Below are 15,884 nucleotides of genomic sequence, written 5' to 3'. Positions count from 1 at the left end.
CTCTGTGTTTGTATCTTCCTCCTCTTTCCCTGTTTCTTTTACTCCAGGCTAGCCTTGGACTCCTACCCCTCTGCTTCTGCTTCCTGAGTTCTGTGATTGCAGTTATACACTATCATGCCTGGCTCAGTCTACTAAAACCATCATAATAGGACTGTATAACTTGGGAAACTGAAGAGAACTTGACAAACATTAGGTTTAGTATCCAAAAGCCACATCACTGAAGTTTTATTTTTTTATTTTTATTTTTGTCTTCTATAGTAAAAATAAACCCAGAGGTTTGTGGGGGAGGTGTTGGGGATTCGGGGTGAGCACAGATTGATGTTGGGGAGATGGATCAGCGGTTAAAATCTTGTGGAGAGTTTAGTTGGTTTCTAGCCCCCTCACAACTTCCTGTAACTTCAGTGGCTGGGTCCACAACGCATCTGGCTTTTCTGACATCTGCGCGCACGTGCACACACACACACACACACACACACAGACACACACACACACACACACAGACACACACACACACACAAACACACACACACACACACACAGATAATTAAAAATAATATTCTTAAAAAAAAAAAAGAAGAAAGAAACCAGGGTTTGAGGAAAGAAAAGGCATGAACTTACTGAGGCACTATGAATGAGAGATGGGCGGGTTGAGTTACCGGGGAAGAATTGCTCGCCAAGCCCCGCCCCAAGTTTGTTTCCCAGGTAACGGGGTAAACAGACTATCTACTCTCCTTCCCCAAGGTGTAACGCAGCAGGCAAGAAGCAGTCAGCAGGGAGTACCGGGAGAATGTGTTCATTCGTGAGAGTGGGGTCCCCCAAAACTTTGCAAACTTCCCTGGAGTCAAGTCCAGCTTCCCCGTTAGAGATGAGTTCCCGGGAAAGGATGAGGGCACCTGAAATGGAGGTGGGACTCACCCAGGAACAGAAGGACGATATAATAGACAGGACAATTAGGGATTCAAAATCTCCCAAGGAGCTGGAGCTTGAAATGAGACTAGGACAAAATCGAAGATGGAGGGAGAGGATGGCATCACTAGAAACAAAATCACCACCGTGCCATGCTCTTGGAGTAGGATTAGAAAGACATACTATTTCCAGGACACCCACGGAATTGGGTAATTTAGGACTCCACAGGGGCTCCACCTTCCAGGGCCCTAAACCTCTGGGTGTGTTACCAGGAAGAGTAGGGTCAGAAAACGAGGGTCTTCCATCTCAGCTTCCCTACGGAGGGACACTACAGCCTCCTTTGGGCACAGTGTGTGCAAGTCCACAGGCCGCGGGAAGCACAAGGAGGCCTGTCGCCTTTGGACCTGCGTGGACAGATGCTATAGTGGAAGAGCAGCCTGCTGTAGGTTTGGAACTCAGAAAAGAACTGGAAAAAGAGCCCCCCTGTGTTGTGGTGAACCCTTACAAAGAGACACCCCCTGCGGAGGTAGACATTGGGTTACCACAAACCCAGGAACCAGGTATAGCCAAGAATGCAGAGCCTCAAATAGGCTTAGTAACAGAACCTTTTGAGTGCCCATTTGCCCAACAACCTAAAGAGAAAAAGGAGTTTGCAGCCATGGAACCTGGAGTGGAGGCTCCAGCCCACATCAGACCCATATACGCTGGGAAATTCTTTGATCGGATGCCTTGCTGGCCAAGTGTAAGTTCATGTTGTTTGTTTGTTTTCCCTAGAATTTCTCCTTGAATATGTGGTAGCCATGTTTTACTGAGATGATACAGTAGTGAAGCTTGTTTGTATTTGGAGAGACAAAGTTTTTGCTGGGATTAGAGTTTCTATTGCTATGATGAAACACCATGACCAAAGGCAAGTTGGGGAGGAAAGAGTTTTTCTTCTTATACTTTGACATCACAGTTCATCATCAAAGGAGGTGAGAACAGGAACTTGAAATGGGGCAGGAACCTGGAGTCAGGAGCTGATGTAGGCCATGGACAGGTCCTGCTAACTGGCTTGCTTTTCCTGGCTTGGTCAGCCTGCTTTTGTAGGGAAGCCAGGACCATCAGCCCAGGGATGGAACCACCCACAATGGGCTGAGCCCTCCTCTATACATCACTAATTAAGAAACTGCCTTGCAGGGTTGCCTACAGCCTTATCTTATGGAGGCATTTTCTCAATTGAGGCTTCCTCCCCTTTGATGGCCCTAGCTTGTGTCAAGTTGACATAAAACTAGCCAGTACTGATTATTATGTTTTAAAGAATATATGTATTATTATTATTGTTTTTTTGAGACAAGGTTTCTCTGTGTAGGCCTCGCTGTCCTGGACCAGACTGGCCTCCAACTCAAGGTTCACTTGCCTCTGCTTTCCAATTGCTAGGATTAAAGACATTTAAGACCACCCCTGTCCAGAACTAGTACAGATTCTAATAACCCTTTGCTACTGGACTCTCTCCAGAAATTCCTTCTATTTCTTTGGATTCTCTGCCTGCCTTCTTAGATGTTAGTGTGCTGCTGTTTACACACCCCAATTTTCATTTCCTCAACCCTCTCATACATTGACATTATCAAGATTTCTAATGTTCATATGATGAACGGGGAGAGGCCTTTTTTTTTATTTTTATTATTCACTCAGGGTGTTGTCTCTTCTTCCAGCAAACACTTGCAGTCATCACTGTGCTAGAACAGGGCAACATGAGATGGGAAAGTCTATGTCCTTTGCCCTGGAGGTTTAGGTTTAATCCAGTGATTGACAGAATGAATTTTCACAGGTGTCAAAAGTGTAGCTAGAGTTTTCCTGCCTGGCCCATAGTCTGGACAAATCTCTGTCACCCGCCAGTCCCACAGCTGCTTAGACCCAACCAAGTAAACACAGAGACTTATATTGCTTACAAACTGTATGGCCGTGGCAGGCTTCTTGCTAACTGTTCTTTTTTTTTTTTTTTTTTAAGATTTATTTATTATGTATACAATGTCCTGTCTGCATGTATGTCTGCAGGCCAGAAGAGGGCACCAGGACTCATTACAGATGTTTGTGAGCCACCATGTGGTTGCTGGGAATTGAACTCAGGACCTCTAGAAGAGGTGCTCTTAACCTCTGAGCCAGTGCTCTTAACCTCTGAGCCATCTCTCCAGCCCCGCTAACTGTTCTTATATCTTAAATTAATCCATTTCTATAAATCTATACCTTGCCACGTGGCTCGTGGCTTACCGGTATCTTCACATGCTGTTTGTCATCGTGGCAGCTGGCAGTGTCTCTCTGACTCAGCCTTCCACTTCCCAGCTTTATTCTCCTCCTTGTCCCACCTATACTTCCTGCCTGGCCACTGGCCAATCAGTGATTTATTTATTGACCAATCAGCAACACACTTGACATACAGACCATCCCTTTTTTTTTTTTCTCTGAATTCATTTATTTAAGAGACAGAACACAGGCATTCAAAATTGTGAAACACAATATTAACACAGAGTAAGTTTGGGAAATTAAGAGGAATTGTTATATTCCATGTGCAGAATAAATATTTTTAAGAAGCAAATGTAAACTAAGCTTTACTAGATAACTAATTTACACATAAATAAACATTTTTATCTAAATTAAATGGCATACTGATTTTCAAATTGACTATTTTATCAGTTACATGGCAGTAAATACATTTTAAGCATGTTTAAATGTGTAGTGTAATATAATGTAAGTAGTCTATTCTACAAGTTCCTTATACACCTGGCCTTCATGTTTGGATAAAAAGCATGCAGAACAGTGGCAATACATATCACAAATTACCATTAATGATTTATGAAATGAATTACTGTATTTTGGATATAAAAATTTTTATGTCAATGTTGGCTAGTTTTGGTAAACTTAGAACTTCTCAACTTTGCCACTAACTAGCTGTTTGAGCTAGTTGAGTCTGTGCTTCTGCTTCATTTTTAAAGTAAGAGCTGGATTGGATCCCAAGTCCCTTACCCAGAGCCTAATATTTCACGTCCTGTCAGAGGAATCCCAGTTTTGATTTGCAAATGTTTAGTTTCAAAATTTTTCTAACACATGATTTTCATTTCAAAACTTTGTGTAAATGCTAACATCTCTGAAATCCTTAATTGTATGTTTGTAAAGAACAAAGTTCATTTTGTTGGTGAAGGCCACCCTGTCTTACAGAGAAAGCTAAGATCTTAGATCTCATGATCTAAGAGTATTTATTCACTCTAAAACCCACTACCAGAGACTTTGCGTGAAGGTTCTTGTCTGTTCCTTAGCCTTCCTCCACATCCTATAGTGTTTTCCAATGAACATGACCATTCTGTACCTAGTAAGAGAAAAAATCCTGACAAACCTAAAGTGACTTGCATTTTGCAGACAACTAGCTTGTGACTTATTTACATAATTTTAGAACAACTATTTGCTTTATCTGCTTTGCAGTCCTGTAAGGCAACACACCAAGTATTTCAAAAGGCAGCCATACAGTAATGTTTCTAAAACAGCATAAGGTCTAACACAATTTGAGACCAACTGTCAAGAATTTTTTTTACTTTTAATTTCATATGTACAGAGCAGATGATATGCCTATCAGTGTTCATCTTTCCTAATTTGCCACCTTATTCAAAATTCTCTCTTTGCAATCCATATCATCAATACACTTAGCAAGAACATGGATAAAATGGCAGAGTAAATCTAATTCATGCAAGAGAAAAACAGTAAGTTATACAACAACACATAAAACTTTACAAAAATTGGGAATACTGTTAATGTCAAATAAACAATTACCAAAGTAGGACTTTCATGCCAGAGGTCCGATTCAGTCAAAATCACGATTTGTAAGAACAAGTGGTGCCACCACTTGTCCAAACATACAGCATGATGCCAATCCAGCTGGAAGAGATTTTCACCCAGACTGCTGTCCATTGACTCTTCATCTCACTAGAAGGCTCATACCTGTATCAGTTGGTAAGGGTCATCATGATATAAAAAATATGTTTTCTCCTTCATGGAAATGCATTCTTCAACACAAAGCTCAGAGAAATAGTTTATGAACAGGATAGGTGCTGTAGTGGTGACCCAAGCACTGGGATAGGCAAAACAGGGAGATTGTCATGAATTCCACGCTAACTTTGGGCTACAGGGTCAGACCCTGTTCAAAAACCAAAACCAAAACCAACCAAACCAAAAAAAAAAAAAAAAAAAAAAACCCAACCAAACAAAAAAACAAAAAACAAACAAACAAACAAAAAAACAGGGGAAGGTGTCAATCTCTAATTCAGAGGACTGCCTGCTTAGCCTGCAAGCAGCTCTGCATTCTAGCTGTAGGACTGCTTTTCCTCACCACCCAATAGTCACTTTGGATACGGTAAGCCACTGTAAGTAAGCCACAGGATAGCCAAACTGTTCTTGCTTTATCTTTGTTTTGTTGTTTGAGACACAGTGTTGTGTAATGCAGCCCACGCTGTCCTCAAACTTGCTACACCCTGAAGAAGAGAAGACTTTCTTGTTTCGAGACAAAATCTATGTATTTCAGGCTGGCCTCGAACCTTTCCATCTTCTTGAGCCAGCATCCTCAGAGTTAGGCAGGGCTAAAATTGTTCAATGAAGAAATGACTTTTTTTTTTTTCTTCAAGACAGCATTTATCTGCATAGCCCTGGCCGTCCTGAACCAGGCTGGCCTTGAACTCAGACATTCACTTGCCTCTGACTCCTGAGTGCTGGGATTAAAGGTATGCACTATCACCAACTGGCGAAGAGATGATTTTTGTTGTTGGTTATTTATTTTTCAGACAGGGTCTCATATAGTCCAGGATAATCTTAAGCTCCTAATCCTCCTGCTTCAGTCTCAGGAGTACTAGGATTATAGGCTGGTCTGGAAGTTACAGCAAATCTCTTGCTTTAGTGGTCCTTAGGCATTCTGAGTAGAGCTCATATGCTGAGATTTGAAGACAAAATTCTGCTAACAAACTCATAGGGATCCTTCAGAGTTTTGTCTGGGTGCAGTGGACTTTTGCTCCCCTTAGGGCTTAGTTTGCACTTTTGTTTCGACCCACTCTGCTTTCTGTCTGTCATTGGGCTTCCCCAGCCACTGCTTCTCCTCTCTGTGTGCCTGTTCTTTCTGGATTGGTTCTGTTTGTGGCTTCTGATCTGGCCTCAAACAAATATGTATTCTAGCCCTTGGCTTCTGTGCTGGCTAGTCTTATGTCAACTTGAAACAATAATTATCTCAAAACACAACTAAGAAAATGCCTCTCTAAGATCCAGCTGTAGGGCATTTTTCTTAATTAGTGATTGACCAGGGAGGGCCTAGCCCATTGTGGGTGGTGGTATACCTAGGCTGATGGTCTTGGATTCTTAAAAAAGTAGGCTAAGTAAGCCAGGGGGCAAGCCAGTAAGCAGCACTCCTCCATGGCCTCTATCAGTCTTGACTCCTGGTTCCTGTCATGTTTGAGTTCTTGTCCTGACTTTCTTCAATGATGAAACAATGATATGAAAGTGTAAGCTGAAATAAACCCCTTTCCTCCCACACTTGCTTTTTGGTCATGGTGTATCATCAAAGCAATAAAAACAAAGACATCTTCCAAAGTGAGTAGTTCTAAAATATCTGCTTCTGCCACCTTCCACTTTTTCCTCCACCCACTTACCCTTCCTTCCTTCCTTTTTTTCTGCCCCCACCTTTTTGTTTTGTTTTGTTTTTTTGAGATAGGGTTTCTCTGTGTAACAACCCTGGCTATCCTGGAACTCACTTTGTAGATCAGGCTGGACTTGAACTCACAGAGATCCACCTGCCTCCCTAGTGCTGGGATTAAAGGTGTGTGCCATCATCGCACATCCTTTTTTTTTTACAACATTGTATATATGTGTATATACATACATATACATACATGTATATACATGATTATATTTTGAAGCAGAGTCTCATCTTACACTGAAGTGCAGGCTAGCCTGGAACTCATTATATAGCATCTCAGGCTTGTCTGGAACTCACAGCGTTGCTTTTGCTTCAGCTTTCTAAATTGACAAGGTTATAGTTGTGAGCCATCATGCATGCATGGCACACTATCTCTGACCATCTCTCTCCCTCTCCCACCCTGCCTTCCTCCCTCTCTCTGTAGCCAGTGCTGACTTCAAATTGGCAAGCTTTCTGCCTTAGCTTCTTTAAAAGGACAGCAAAGAGAAGGTCAAGGAAACAGTCACTAGTTGGGTGGGGTGGCTTAGGCCTGTAATCTCAGCTTTCATTAGGCTGAAGCAGGAGGATTGCCACAAATTCAGGGTAGCCTGGCTGGAGGACGAACAGTGATCAGCAGTGTTTAAACGGACCAACAGAAAGATGAAGTCTGCACTTTCCTGTGACTCTTCCACCAAATGCCCTTCTACATAGTTGTTGTTTGAACATTAAAAAATAGTTTTTTTTTTCATTTAGCTAATAAAAATTTCACTATATAATACAGAACTGTTTTATTTGGTATGGGATGGAACCCCTACAAGATGGTTTTCATTGAATTATTGCAAAGGCAAGCTTTTACACTGCTATTTTTGGTTTATGAATTGCAGAAATATGAATTCAATTATTAGAAGAAAGATTAACCAGAAAAGTGGCACATCACTTATAGGCACAGAGGTTCATAGAAAATAAGTGAGCCTCAAATGGATAGTTAGACTCAGAGACTTTTTAGTTTAACAAAAGAGAGGTTGAGAAGCTGGCCACAGTGGCTCATACCTGTGAATCCCAGCTACCCAGGAACCTGAGGTAAGAGGACAGTAAATTCAGACCAGCTTGGTCAATAGAGAGGTAAGAGAAGGAGATGGGGGAAGAGGATGGAGGGGGCAGTCAGGAAGGAGACACACACACACACACACACACACACACACACACAGAGAGAGAGAGAGAGAGAGAGAGAGAGAGAGAGAGAGAGAGAGAGAGAGAGAGAGAGGAGACTAGTCTTCAAGGAATGATAGATTATGGAGACGCAACTAGGAAATATTTCAGAAGAAATAATGCAAGACACAGGATATTTTGGTAGACTCTGTGCACTTTACCTGTTAAGTTGGCATAGCCTAAAGCAGTGGTTCTTAACCTTCCTAATGCTTTGATCCTTTAATATGGTTCCTCATGTTGTGGTAACCCTCAACCATAAAATTATTTCATTGTTACTTCATAACTGTAATTTTGCTACTATTATGAATCATAATGTGATATGCAGACTATCTGATATGCCACCCCATGAGAGGGTTGTTCAACCCCCAAAGGGGTTGCGACCCACAGATTGAGAAACACTGGCGGGCTGGAGAGATGGCTCAGCCGTTAAAGGCTAGGCTCACAACCAAAAATATAAGAGAAACACTGGCTTAGAGTTGCCCTAGAAGAGAGACTCTGTTGAAGCGTTGCCCAGATTAGATTGATCTATAGTACCTGTAGTTAGGCCTGTAGAGGGGCTGTCTTGATTGCTAATTGATGGAGGAGGGCCCCTGCCCACTGTGGGCTGCTCCATTCCTTGGGCAGATGGTCTTGGTCTGCACAAGAAAGCTAAGCATGAGCTAGTGGGCCAGCAAGCAGCATTCCTCCATGGTTTGTACTGTACTGTCTTGCCTGGGAGTTCCTTGGTCAGAGGTAGTAGTGTGTAAATTAACAGGCAGGTCTGCTTGGGTTTCTGCCCCAACTTCCCTTGATAGATTGTTACCTGGAAGTGTAAGCCAAATAAACACTCTCCTTCCCTACATTGCTTTTGGTCAGTGTTTTTTAACACAGCAACAGAATGAAACCAGAAGTCTGTTTATGCAGGATCATTTCCATGGACTGTCCTCAGGTGCTGAGACTTGTTCTTGCTGAGTTTGGGGACACTTCATAAGAGCAAGTCAACATCCTACTTTTAAGTAGAGCAAGAGTAGGGAAGAGGACTCGTGTGTCTATTGATTTTCATTACCCTTTGCTCAAAATAATCCATTGAATATTTTAGGTGATTTATTTTTATTCTTAGAGGATATTTTAATTTTTTAAAGACAGGGTCTCCTATATCCCAGGCTAGTCTCAGTCTTTATGCAGTTGGTGATGAGCATACATATCTAATCCTCCTGCCTTTACCTCAAAAGTCCTGAGAGTGCAGGTGTGTCCCAGCATGCCTGGTTTATACAGTGCTGGTGGTCAAACCTGGGACTTCATGCATGTTAGACTAGTATTCTACCAACTGAGCTATATTTTTAGCCCTTGTTCTTTTTGTTTTGGCCTTGAATTCTTGGGGATGCCCAGACTCTCAAGTGCTGGGAATATAGGAATGAACCACCATGCTGAGTTCCCAATTCTTTCAATTTTTAAAAGAGCAATGTGCACATTGCAAAATATTAGCCACTTTGAAATAGATAAAGGAGAGTGATATATGTGTTGTATTTCTGGGAGTTCATTTTTAAAAGCTTTGCTATGAGCAAAGGAAGGATAGATAAGACCCAAGTTACAAACAAGTGGGCAAAGCCAAATAAGACTTGGATTATTTCCTCTAGGGACTGGGCTACAGATAACATGCCTTCACATATCAAAAATGTGTTTTCTGGGCTTACGTGAGAGTTTGTGCAACTCTAGAGGCTGAGGCAGGGGAATTGTTGAGTTAGAGGCCAGCCTTGGCTATATAAGATCTGTATCTTAAAAAAACAAATTTGTATTGGAAACACACAGATACACTCACATATTTGGACGTGAAATAATTAACCAGTGAAAAATGTTAGGATTGTTTGTGACTGAGCATGGTAATGACTAATCCCAGCCCCAAGGAGGTTGAGGCTTGAGAATTGCCATAAATTTGAGAGAAACCCTCTGTCAAAAAACAGACAAAAAGCTTTATTGACATGATAAACACCTATAATCCCAGCACCAGGGATGTAGGTAAGGATTAGGAATTCAAGGTCACACTGTACTACAAAGCTAGTTCTAGACCCGAACAAAGCAGAAAAACACCGTGTTGGAGGCAAGTAAATACCTCAGAACATTTCCAGAATTACTGGATGATTTTCTGCCTTTTGTTTATTATTTATTTGTCCATTTATTTTATTGTAGTTTAAAAAATACTCGTTGTAGCATTTAAGGCACAGACCAAGTTTGAAGTAAAGTCCATTCTTTTAAAATGCTTTTTTCACAGTGAAATGATGAATGTTTTCTCCCTCTAAGGCAGGAAAAGTTAAGCCAGTTGGATACAGAGTTGCAAGCTGTTTGAGTGAAAAGCTTCCCAGGGTAAGCACTTCCTAGCATTTCCATTTGTATCTTGAATAAGAGCTGTAGGAGACTGAATTCTCAGCTTTCCCGTGAATGGGTGCACAGATTCAGTGTGGTCAATTTTGAACTCTTACTATATTTTAAAGATGTCGATTGATTTGTCCAAGAAAATGAAAATTAAAGTTTACATTTCCTATAGTTCACCAAAAAACTCTGGAATTAAATGTGTTTCAGTAGGAATAATGGGATGGGTTGTAGCCTGGATGTTTCCTGATCTCTCTCTCTCTCTCTCTCTCTCTCTCTCTCTCTCTGTCTCTCTCTCTCTCTCTCTCTCTCTCTCTCTCCCTCCCTCCCTCCCTCCCTCCCTCCCTCCCTCCCTCTCTCTCTCTCTCTCTCTCTCTCTCTCTCTCTCTCTCTCTCTCACACACACACACACACATTCACACACACACACACACACACACACACACACACACACACACACACATCTGTGTGAATATATGCCATATGTGTGCAGGTGTCCATGGAGGCCAGAAAAGGTTATTAAATCATTTGGAGCTCTGTATGTGCTACCTGATGTGGGTACTGAGAACAGATCCACTCATCCATTTCTAGCCTCCTAAATTATAATCTTAAAAAATGTTTTAAAGTTGATTTTTATTTTATGTGTATGAGTGCTTTGCCTGAATTTATGACTGTGTGCCATATGCATGCCTGGTGCTTACAGAGGTCAGAATAGATTGCCAGATCCCCTGGAATTGGAATTACAGAGTTTTGAGCCACTGTGTGGATGCTGGAACTGAATCTGGGTTCTCTGTAAGAACAGAAATGCTTTTCATGAATGAGCCATCTCTTCAGCCCCTCAAACTATAATACTTATTTTATTTTCACCAGTAAACAGATTTTAGGGGACATGTCTTCATTTGGAGATGAAATTCCTTCTTTACTCAGATAGCCAGCACTGCTTAGAGAAGGTGAATTGATATTTTAAAATTTGTGCTTTATGGTCTTGTTTCCTTGTCTCACTTTTTCCAGCTTATTACTCCCCCAGAGGCAAAAAAGTATTTCAACTTCAGGTATCCACCTCCTGGAGCAGAAAGAGTATTTTATGGCAGAGCAAACGATCCCCAAATTGCACCTTATTTGACACATGGAATAAGATCTAAAATTTCAATACCGGTAAACCTTTCTTTTTCTTTCTTATTAATTTACATTGCATTATTAATTTACCAAGTTAGAAAGTTGCACAAATAAAGGTATAAGTGAAATTCATAACTCCTGTGTACATTTTCTTTCCTCATTCTGTCCTCTAAAAACACTAGTCTTGGGCAATGAATTGAGTTTTCAAGCAGCAGGAACTAAGAATGTGTGAAGGAAGTAGGGTTCAAACAGCAGACTTCGCTGTTCCCCATTTTCCCAGTAAAGAGAAATGTCGTCACACTTTGTTAGCCATTAAGAGACCAGGATTGGATGCTCTTTCCTACAGGCACAACAGAGAGTATATATAGATCTTGAGTGGACGCGGGGTCAGTATTTGATACTGGGTGCTTGGCTATAATTGTCGTCTGTTTAGTTATCTGCCTTCCTATCTTTCTTTCTATATCTGTTATCTGCCCTTTATTTAACTTTTTTGATGGGGCTAAAACTGGAACTCAAGGTCTTATCTGAGCTGGGTAAACACTACTTACAGTGAGTCCAATCATCAACCCTCTAATTGATCACTGATAAGTCTGTTTTTTGTTTGTTTGTTTAAAAATCTTTTCCTCTGTGTGTGTGTGTGTGTGTGTGTGTGTGTACATGTTACAGCATGTGTGGAGTACGTGTGTAGAGGTCAGATGAGAAGAACTTGGGGGAGTCAGTTCTTTCTTTCCATCAAGTAATTTCTGGGGAATAAACTCAGATCATCACTCTTGGCAACAAGCTCCCTTACCTGCTGAGCCGTTTTCTTAGTCCTAAAAAATTAGTTAATTAATAATTATGTGTGTGTCTCTGTATGTGTTGTATGTGTGTGGGCATGCATGTAGGGACCTAGAGGACAACTAGAATTGATTCTCTCCTTCCACTTTTACATGGGTTCTGGGGATCAAACTTAAATTTGCAGGCTTTTGTGGAAAGTAACTTTATGTAATATACTTTCTTGTTGGGACCACCAGCCCACAAACAATGACAGGGAGACATTATTAATTATGAAAGCTAGGCCTTAGCTTAGGCTTGTCCCATTACCTCTTATAACTTAAATTAACACATTTATATTAATCTATGTTTTGCCATGTGGCTTTTTACCTTTCTTTCATTATTTATGTCTGATCATATCCCTCCTGCGCACCACCCCCCATCTCATTGGCATCTCCTCTCTTCACCCTACTTCCTCTCTCTGCCTAGAAGTCCCACCCCTCTTGCCTAGCTATTGGCCATTCAGCTCTTTATTAAACTAGTCATAGCAATATAGCTTCACACAGTGTACAAAAAATCCCGCAAAACCTTTACCTGTGAATGCATCTCTCAGGTCCTTTTTTGTTTGTTTTTGAGACAATGTACTGTGCCCAGCATCTCTCTCTTCTTTCTCTTCTTGTCTCCCTGTTTCTTTCTATCTTTTTCTATCTTTTTGTTTGTTTGTTTTGTTTTGAGAGAGGGTTTCTCTGTGTAGCCCTGACTGTCCTGGAACTCACTTTGTAGACCAGGCTAGCCTTGAACTCAGATCCGCCTGCCTCTGTCTCCCAAGTGCTGGGACTAAAGGCATGTGCTACCGTGCTTGCTATTGTTTTTATCTTTTGTTCTTTGCATTTTTTATTCTGTAGTCCAGGCTGGCCTCAATCTTCCTGTCTTTACTACTCAAGTGCTGGGATAACAGTACTGTGTCATCAAGCCCAATCTGGGATACATATGTTTGAGAGAATGTTTGGAAATGGTTTGTGTCCTATGCTTGTCCTGCCTGCTGTTTTCGAGTGTTTGAGTCAATAACTTGGGAACTCCTTGCATAAGTACTACTTTGAAAGGTTTTTATTTATTTACTTTTTATTTTATGTCTTGTTAGGCAAGTGCTCTGTTGCTGAGCTGTTTCTCTGTCTTTTTCTTTTTTTTTAGTTTTGATTTTTTTTTTCTGGCTCTAGGGCTTGAACTTACAGCCCTATGAGCAGTCTAATACTGAATCATATCTCCATCTGGCCTTGCACTCTCTCTGTAGTCCTTTTCATCCTGGATCTTGGTATCCTGGTGCTTCAGTTCCCCCAAGAGCTGGGATTATAGTCCTAGCTGAAAGTTCTGGATCTGGTATGTTAAATTTTTTATTACTGACTCTGTCAGTTCATAGGAAGGTGAGCAAGCCAATGATGATGGGGAAATAACGTTTTAATCATATTTTCTTCTCATTAGGATTTTCATTTTCTTACATATACTTGTTTTGATACTTTACATTCTATAATTTCTTTAGGTGAGCACATTGGTAAACCCACAGCCCATTACCACATTTCAACAGAAAATTAAAGACAAAAAAGAATCTATATATTTTAGCAATCAACGGGCACCATTGGGAAAATCTCATGATCAAACACCAGGATTGCCTAAAGGACTGGATGTAATCAACACAACATTTGGGACACCAGTTATCAGAGGTATTGAAACTAAGGGGTAGGAGGAGGTGGGAAAATATGTCATATGAAACTGGATCACATATGTCACTGGTATATTTTTGTTGATGGTATGAAGAATTTTTAAGAATGAAAGATGCTCATCATCTTGAAATATGCTGTTTTCTGGTTAGACCATTCTTTCGTCACTAGCTATCCCTATTTACGGTGGACATCACATCCTCTCTGCCCCTAACTACAGCCCCATTTTTACATTTTTAGCTTTTGGTTTTCTGCTTTTATTTAAACCTCTAATTTTTTTTCTAGTTAATCTTTATCTTGACACAGTACTCAGAAAAAGACACACAATGACTCTTGAAGTTCTCCATGTAAAAGTAAAAAGATGGTATCACAGCAAGATCTCTCTCCTTTCTTCCCTTTCTTCCTCATTCCCTCTCTTCCTCATTCCCACCCTTCCTTTCTGCCTTTCTGTCATTTTTTCTTTCTTTTTAGGTTATTTTATGAACCCAAATCCTTATAGGGTTTCTATGTGACAGCCAAGACAATAAGAATTCAGGCTTTGCAATGGAGAGACAGTTAAGTATAGCAGATATAATATAGTGACAGGAGAGACTCAGAGAAACTGGCATCAGGATCAACTCAGAGCTTTCCTGAATATCTATTTGTGCTGTTGTGTGTTTTTCTTAGTTACTGGGGATTAAGCTCAGGTCCTTGCATACCTACATATTAAACTAATGGGGCAGAGTGTAATTTCAACTTTCACACTTGATTTTGAGATGGAATAGAACTCTCCACCCCCTTTTTGAGATAGGCTCTTGTTCATTAACCCAAGCTGGCTTCAAACTCATTGTGTTTGAGAGACAGAAGGCCAGGTTAGCATCAAACTCAATGGCAAACCTCTACTTTCAACTTCCAAAGTGCTGGTTTACAGACACAGGACACCACACCTCATTGCTCAACACATACAATTTTTTTTTTTTAAATAATGGAATTGGTCACAGCCTTCTTCTTTTTATAATTTATTTTCATTTATTACTTGGTGGATGAGTGGGGCATGTGTGTCATAGTTCTCAAGGAGGTTAGAGGACATCTTTGTGGAGCCAGCTCTCTCCTTTCACCTTACATGGCTCTGGGGATCAAACTCAAGTTGAGTAGAAGTGATTTTACCTGAGCCACTCGACAGCCTCACTTTTTCTTTCCTTCTTTCTTTTTTTTTTCAATAGGCTATTTTTTAAAGACCCTATCATGTGGCTGGGTCTCATTAAACTAAAAAACCCATTAGATTATTTTTCTTTTAGGTAGTAGTATTTGCTCTGAAAAGAAATTATTCTTAGAATTCAACAGTCTGCTGTGGTATCTTATTATCTCAGCTGTAGAGTTAAAATCTACTAAAATTTGAACTGTGAAAGTTCTTTCTCATTTTTCCTTTAGTAAATATGTTTGTTCTGCTTAAAAATGTACTATTGAAAAGATAAAGTATCTTTTTCTTTTTAGTAGTATGCTGGTTAATTTTTCTTATCTTGGCACAATCTAGAGTCACTGAGAAGAGGGAATCTCAGTTGAGAAAATACCTCCATATTGTCCTGCAAGCAATATGGAGGTATTTTCTTGATTCATAATTGATATGGGAGAGCCAAGTCCATTAAGGGTGATGCCACCCCTAGGGAGGTGGTTCTGAATTGCATAAAAAGGCAAGCTGAGGGGCTGGAGAGATGGCTCAGTGATTAGGAGTGTGTACTGATCTTCCAGAGGACCTGAGTTGGGTTCCCAGGACCCACATTGAGTGGTTCACACTTGTAACTCCAGCTCCAGGGCATCTGATGCCTCTGGCCTTGTAGGACACCTGCACTCATGTGCATATATCCACACACAGACATGCAAATACACACAATTAAAAAGTAATAAATAAAAAAACAAGCTAAATGAGTCATAAAGAACAGACAAAACCCAGCATTCATCTATGATTTTTGCTTCATTTCCTGTTTCTAGGTTCCCACCCTGCTTGAGTTCCTGCCTTGACATCTTTCAGTGATGAACTATGACCTGGAATATATAAAATAAACAAACCCTTTCCTCCCCAAGTTGCTTTTGGTTATGGTCTTTATCACAGCAATAGAAAGCAGACTAGGAAAAGTAAGAGTGAAAAATCCTACTTATTGTAGATGTAACCAACCGTC

At 40.6% G+C, this 15,884-nt stretch overlaps 1 protein-coding gene across 1 annotated transcript in view; it reads left to right on the top strand.

Annotated features, from left to right (window-relative positions):
- The first annotated feature begins 712 nt into the window (after window positions 1-712).
- Efhb (EF-hand domain family member B) overlaps window positions 713-15,884 on the top strand; it is a 71,256-nt gene continuing 56,084 nt past the window's right edge. Inside the window, exons 1-4 of the mRNA XM_059281589.1 lie at window positions 713-1,648; window positions 10,076-10,138; window positions 11,156-11,299; window positions 13,551-13,731. Of these exons, the coding sequence (XP_059137572.1) occupies window positions 788-1,648; window positions 10,076-10,138; window positions 11,156-11,299; window positions 13,551-13,731 (1,249 nt within the window). The 5' untranslated portion in view covers window positions 713-787. The remainder of the gene's footprint in view (window positions 1,649-10,075; window positions 10,139-11,155; window positions 11,300-13,550; window positions 13,732-15,884) is intronic.

The sequence above is a fragment of the Peromyscus eremicus genome, chromosome 16_21 (genome assembly GCF_949786415.1).
Source record: "Peromyscus eremicus chromosome 16_21, PerEre_H2_v1, whole genome shotgun sequence".
NCBI lineage: Eukaryota > Metazoa > Chordata > Mammalia > Rodentia > Cricetidae > Peromyscus > Peromyscus eremicus.
Note: the sequence above shows the minus strand (reverse complement) of the source record. Positions and strands in the feature narration are given on the sequence as shown.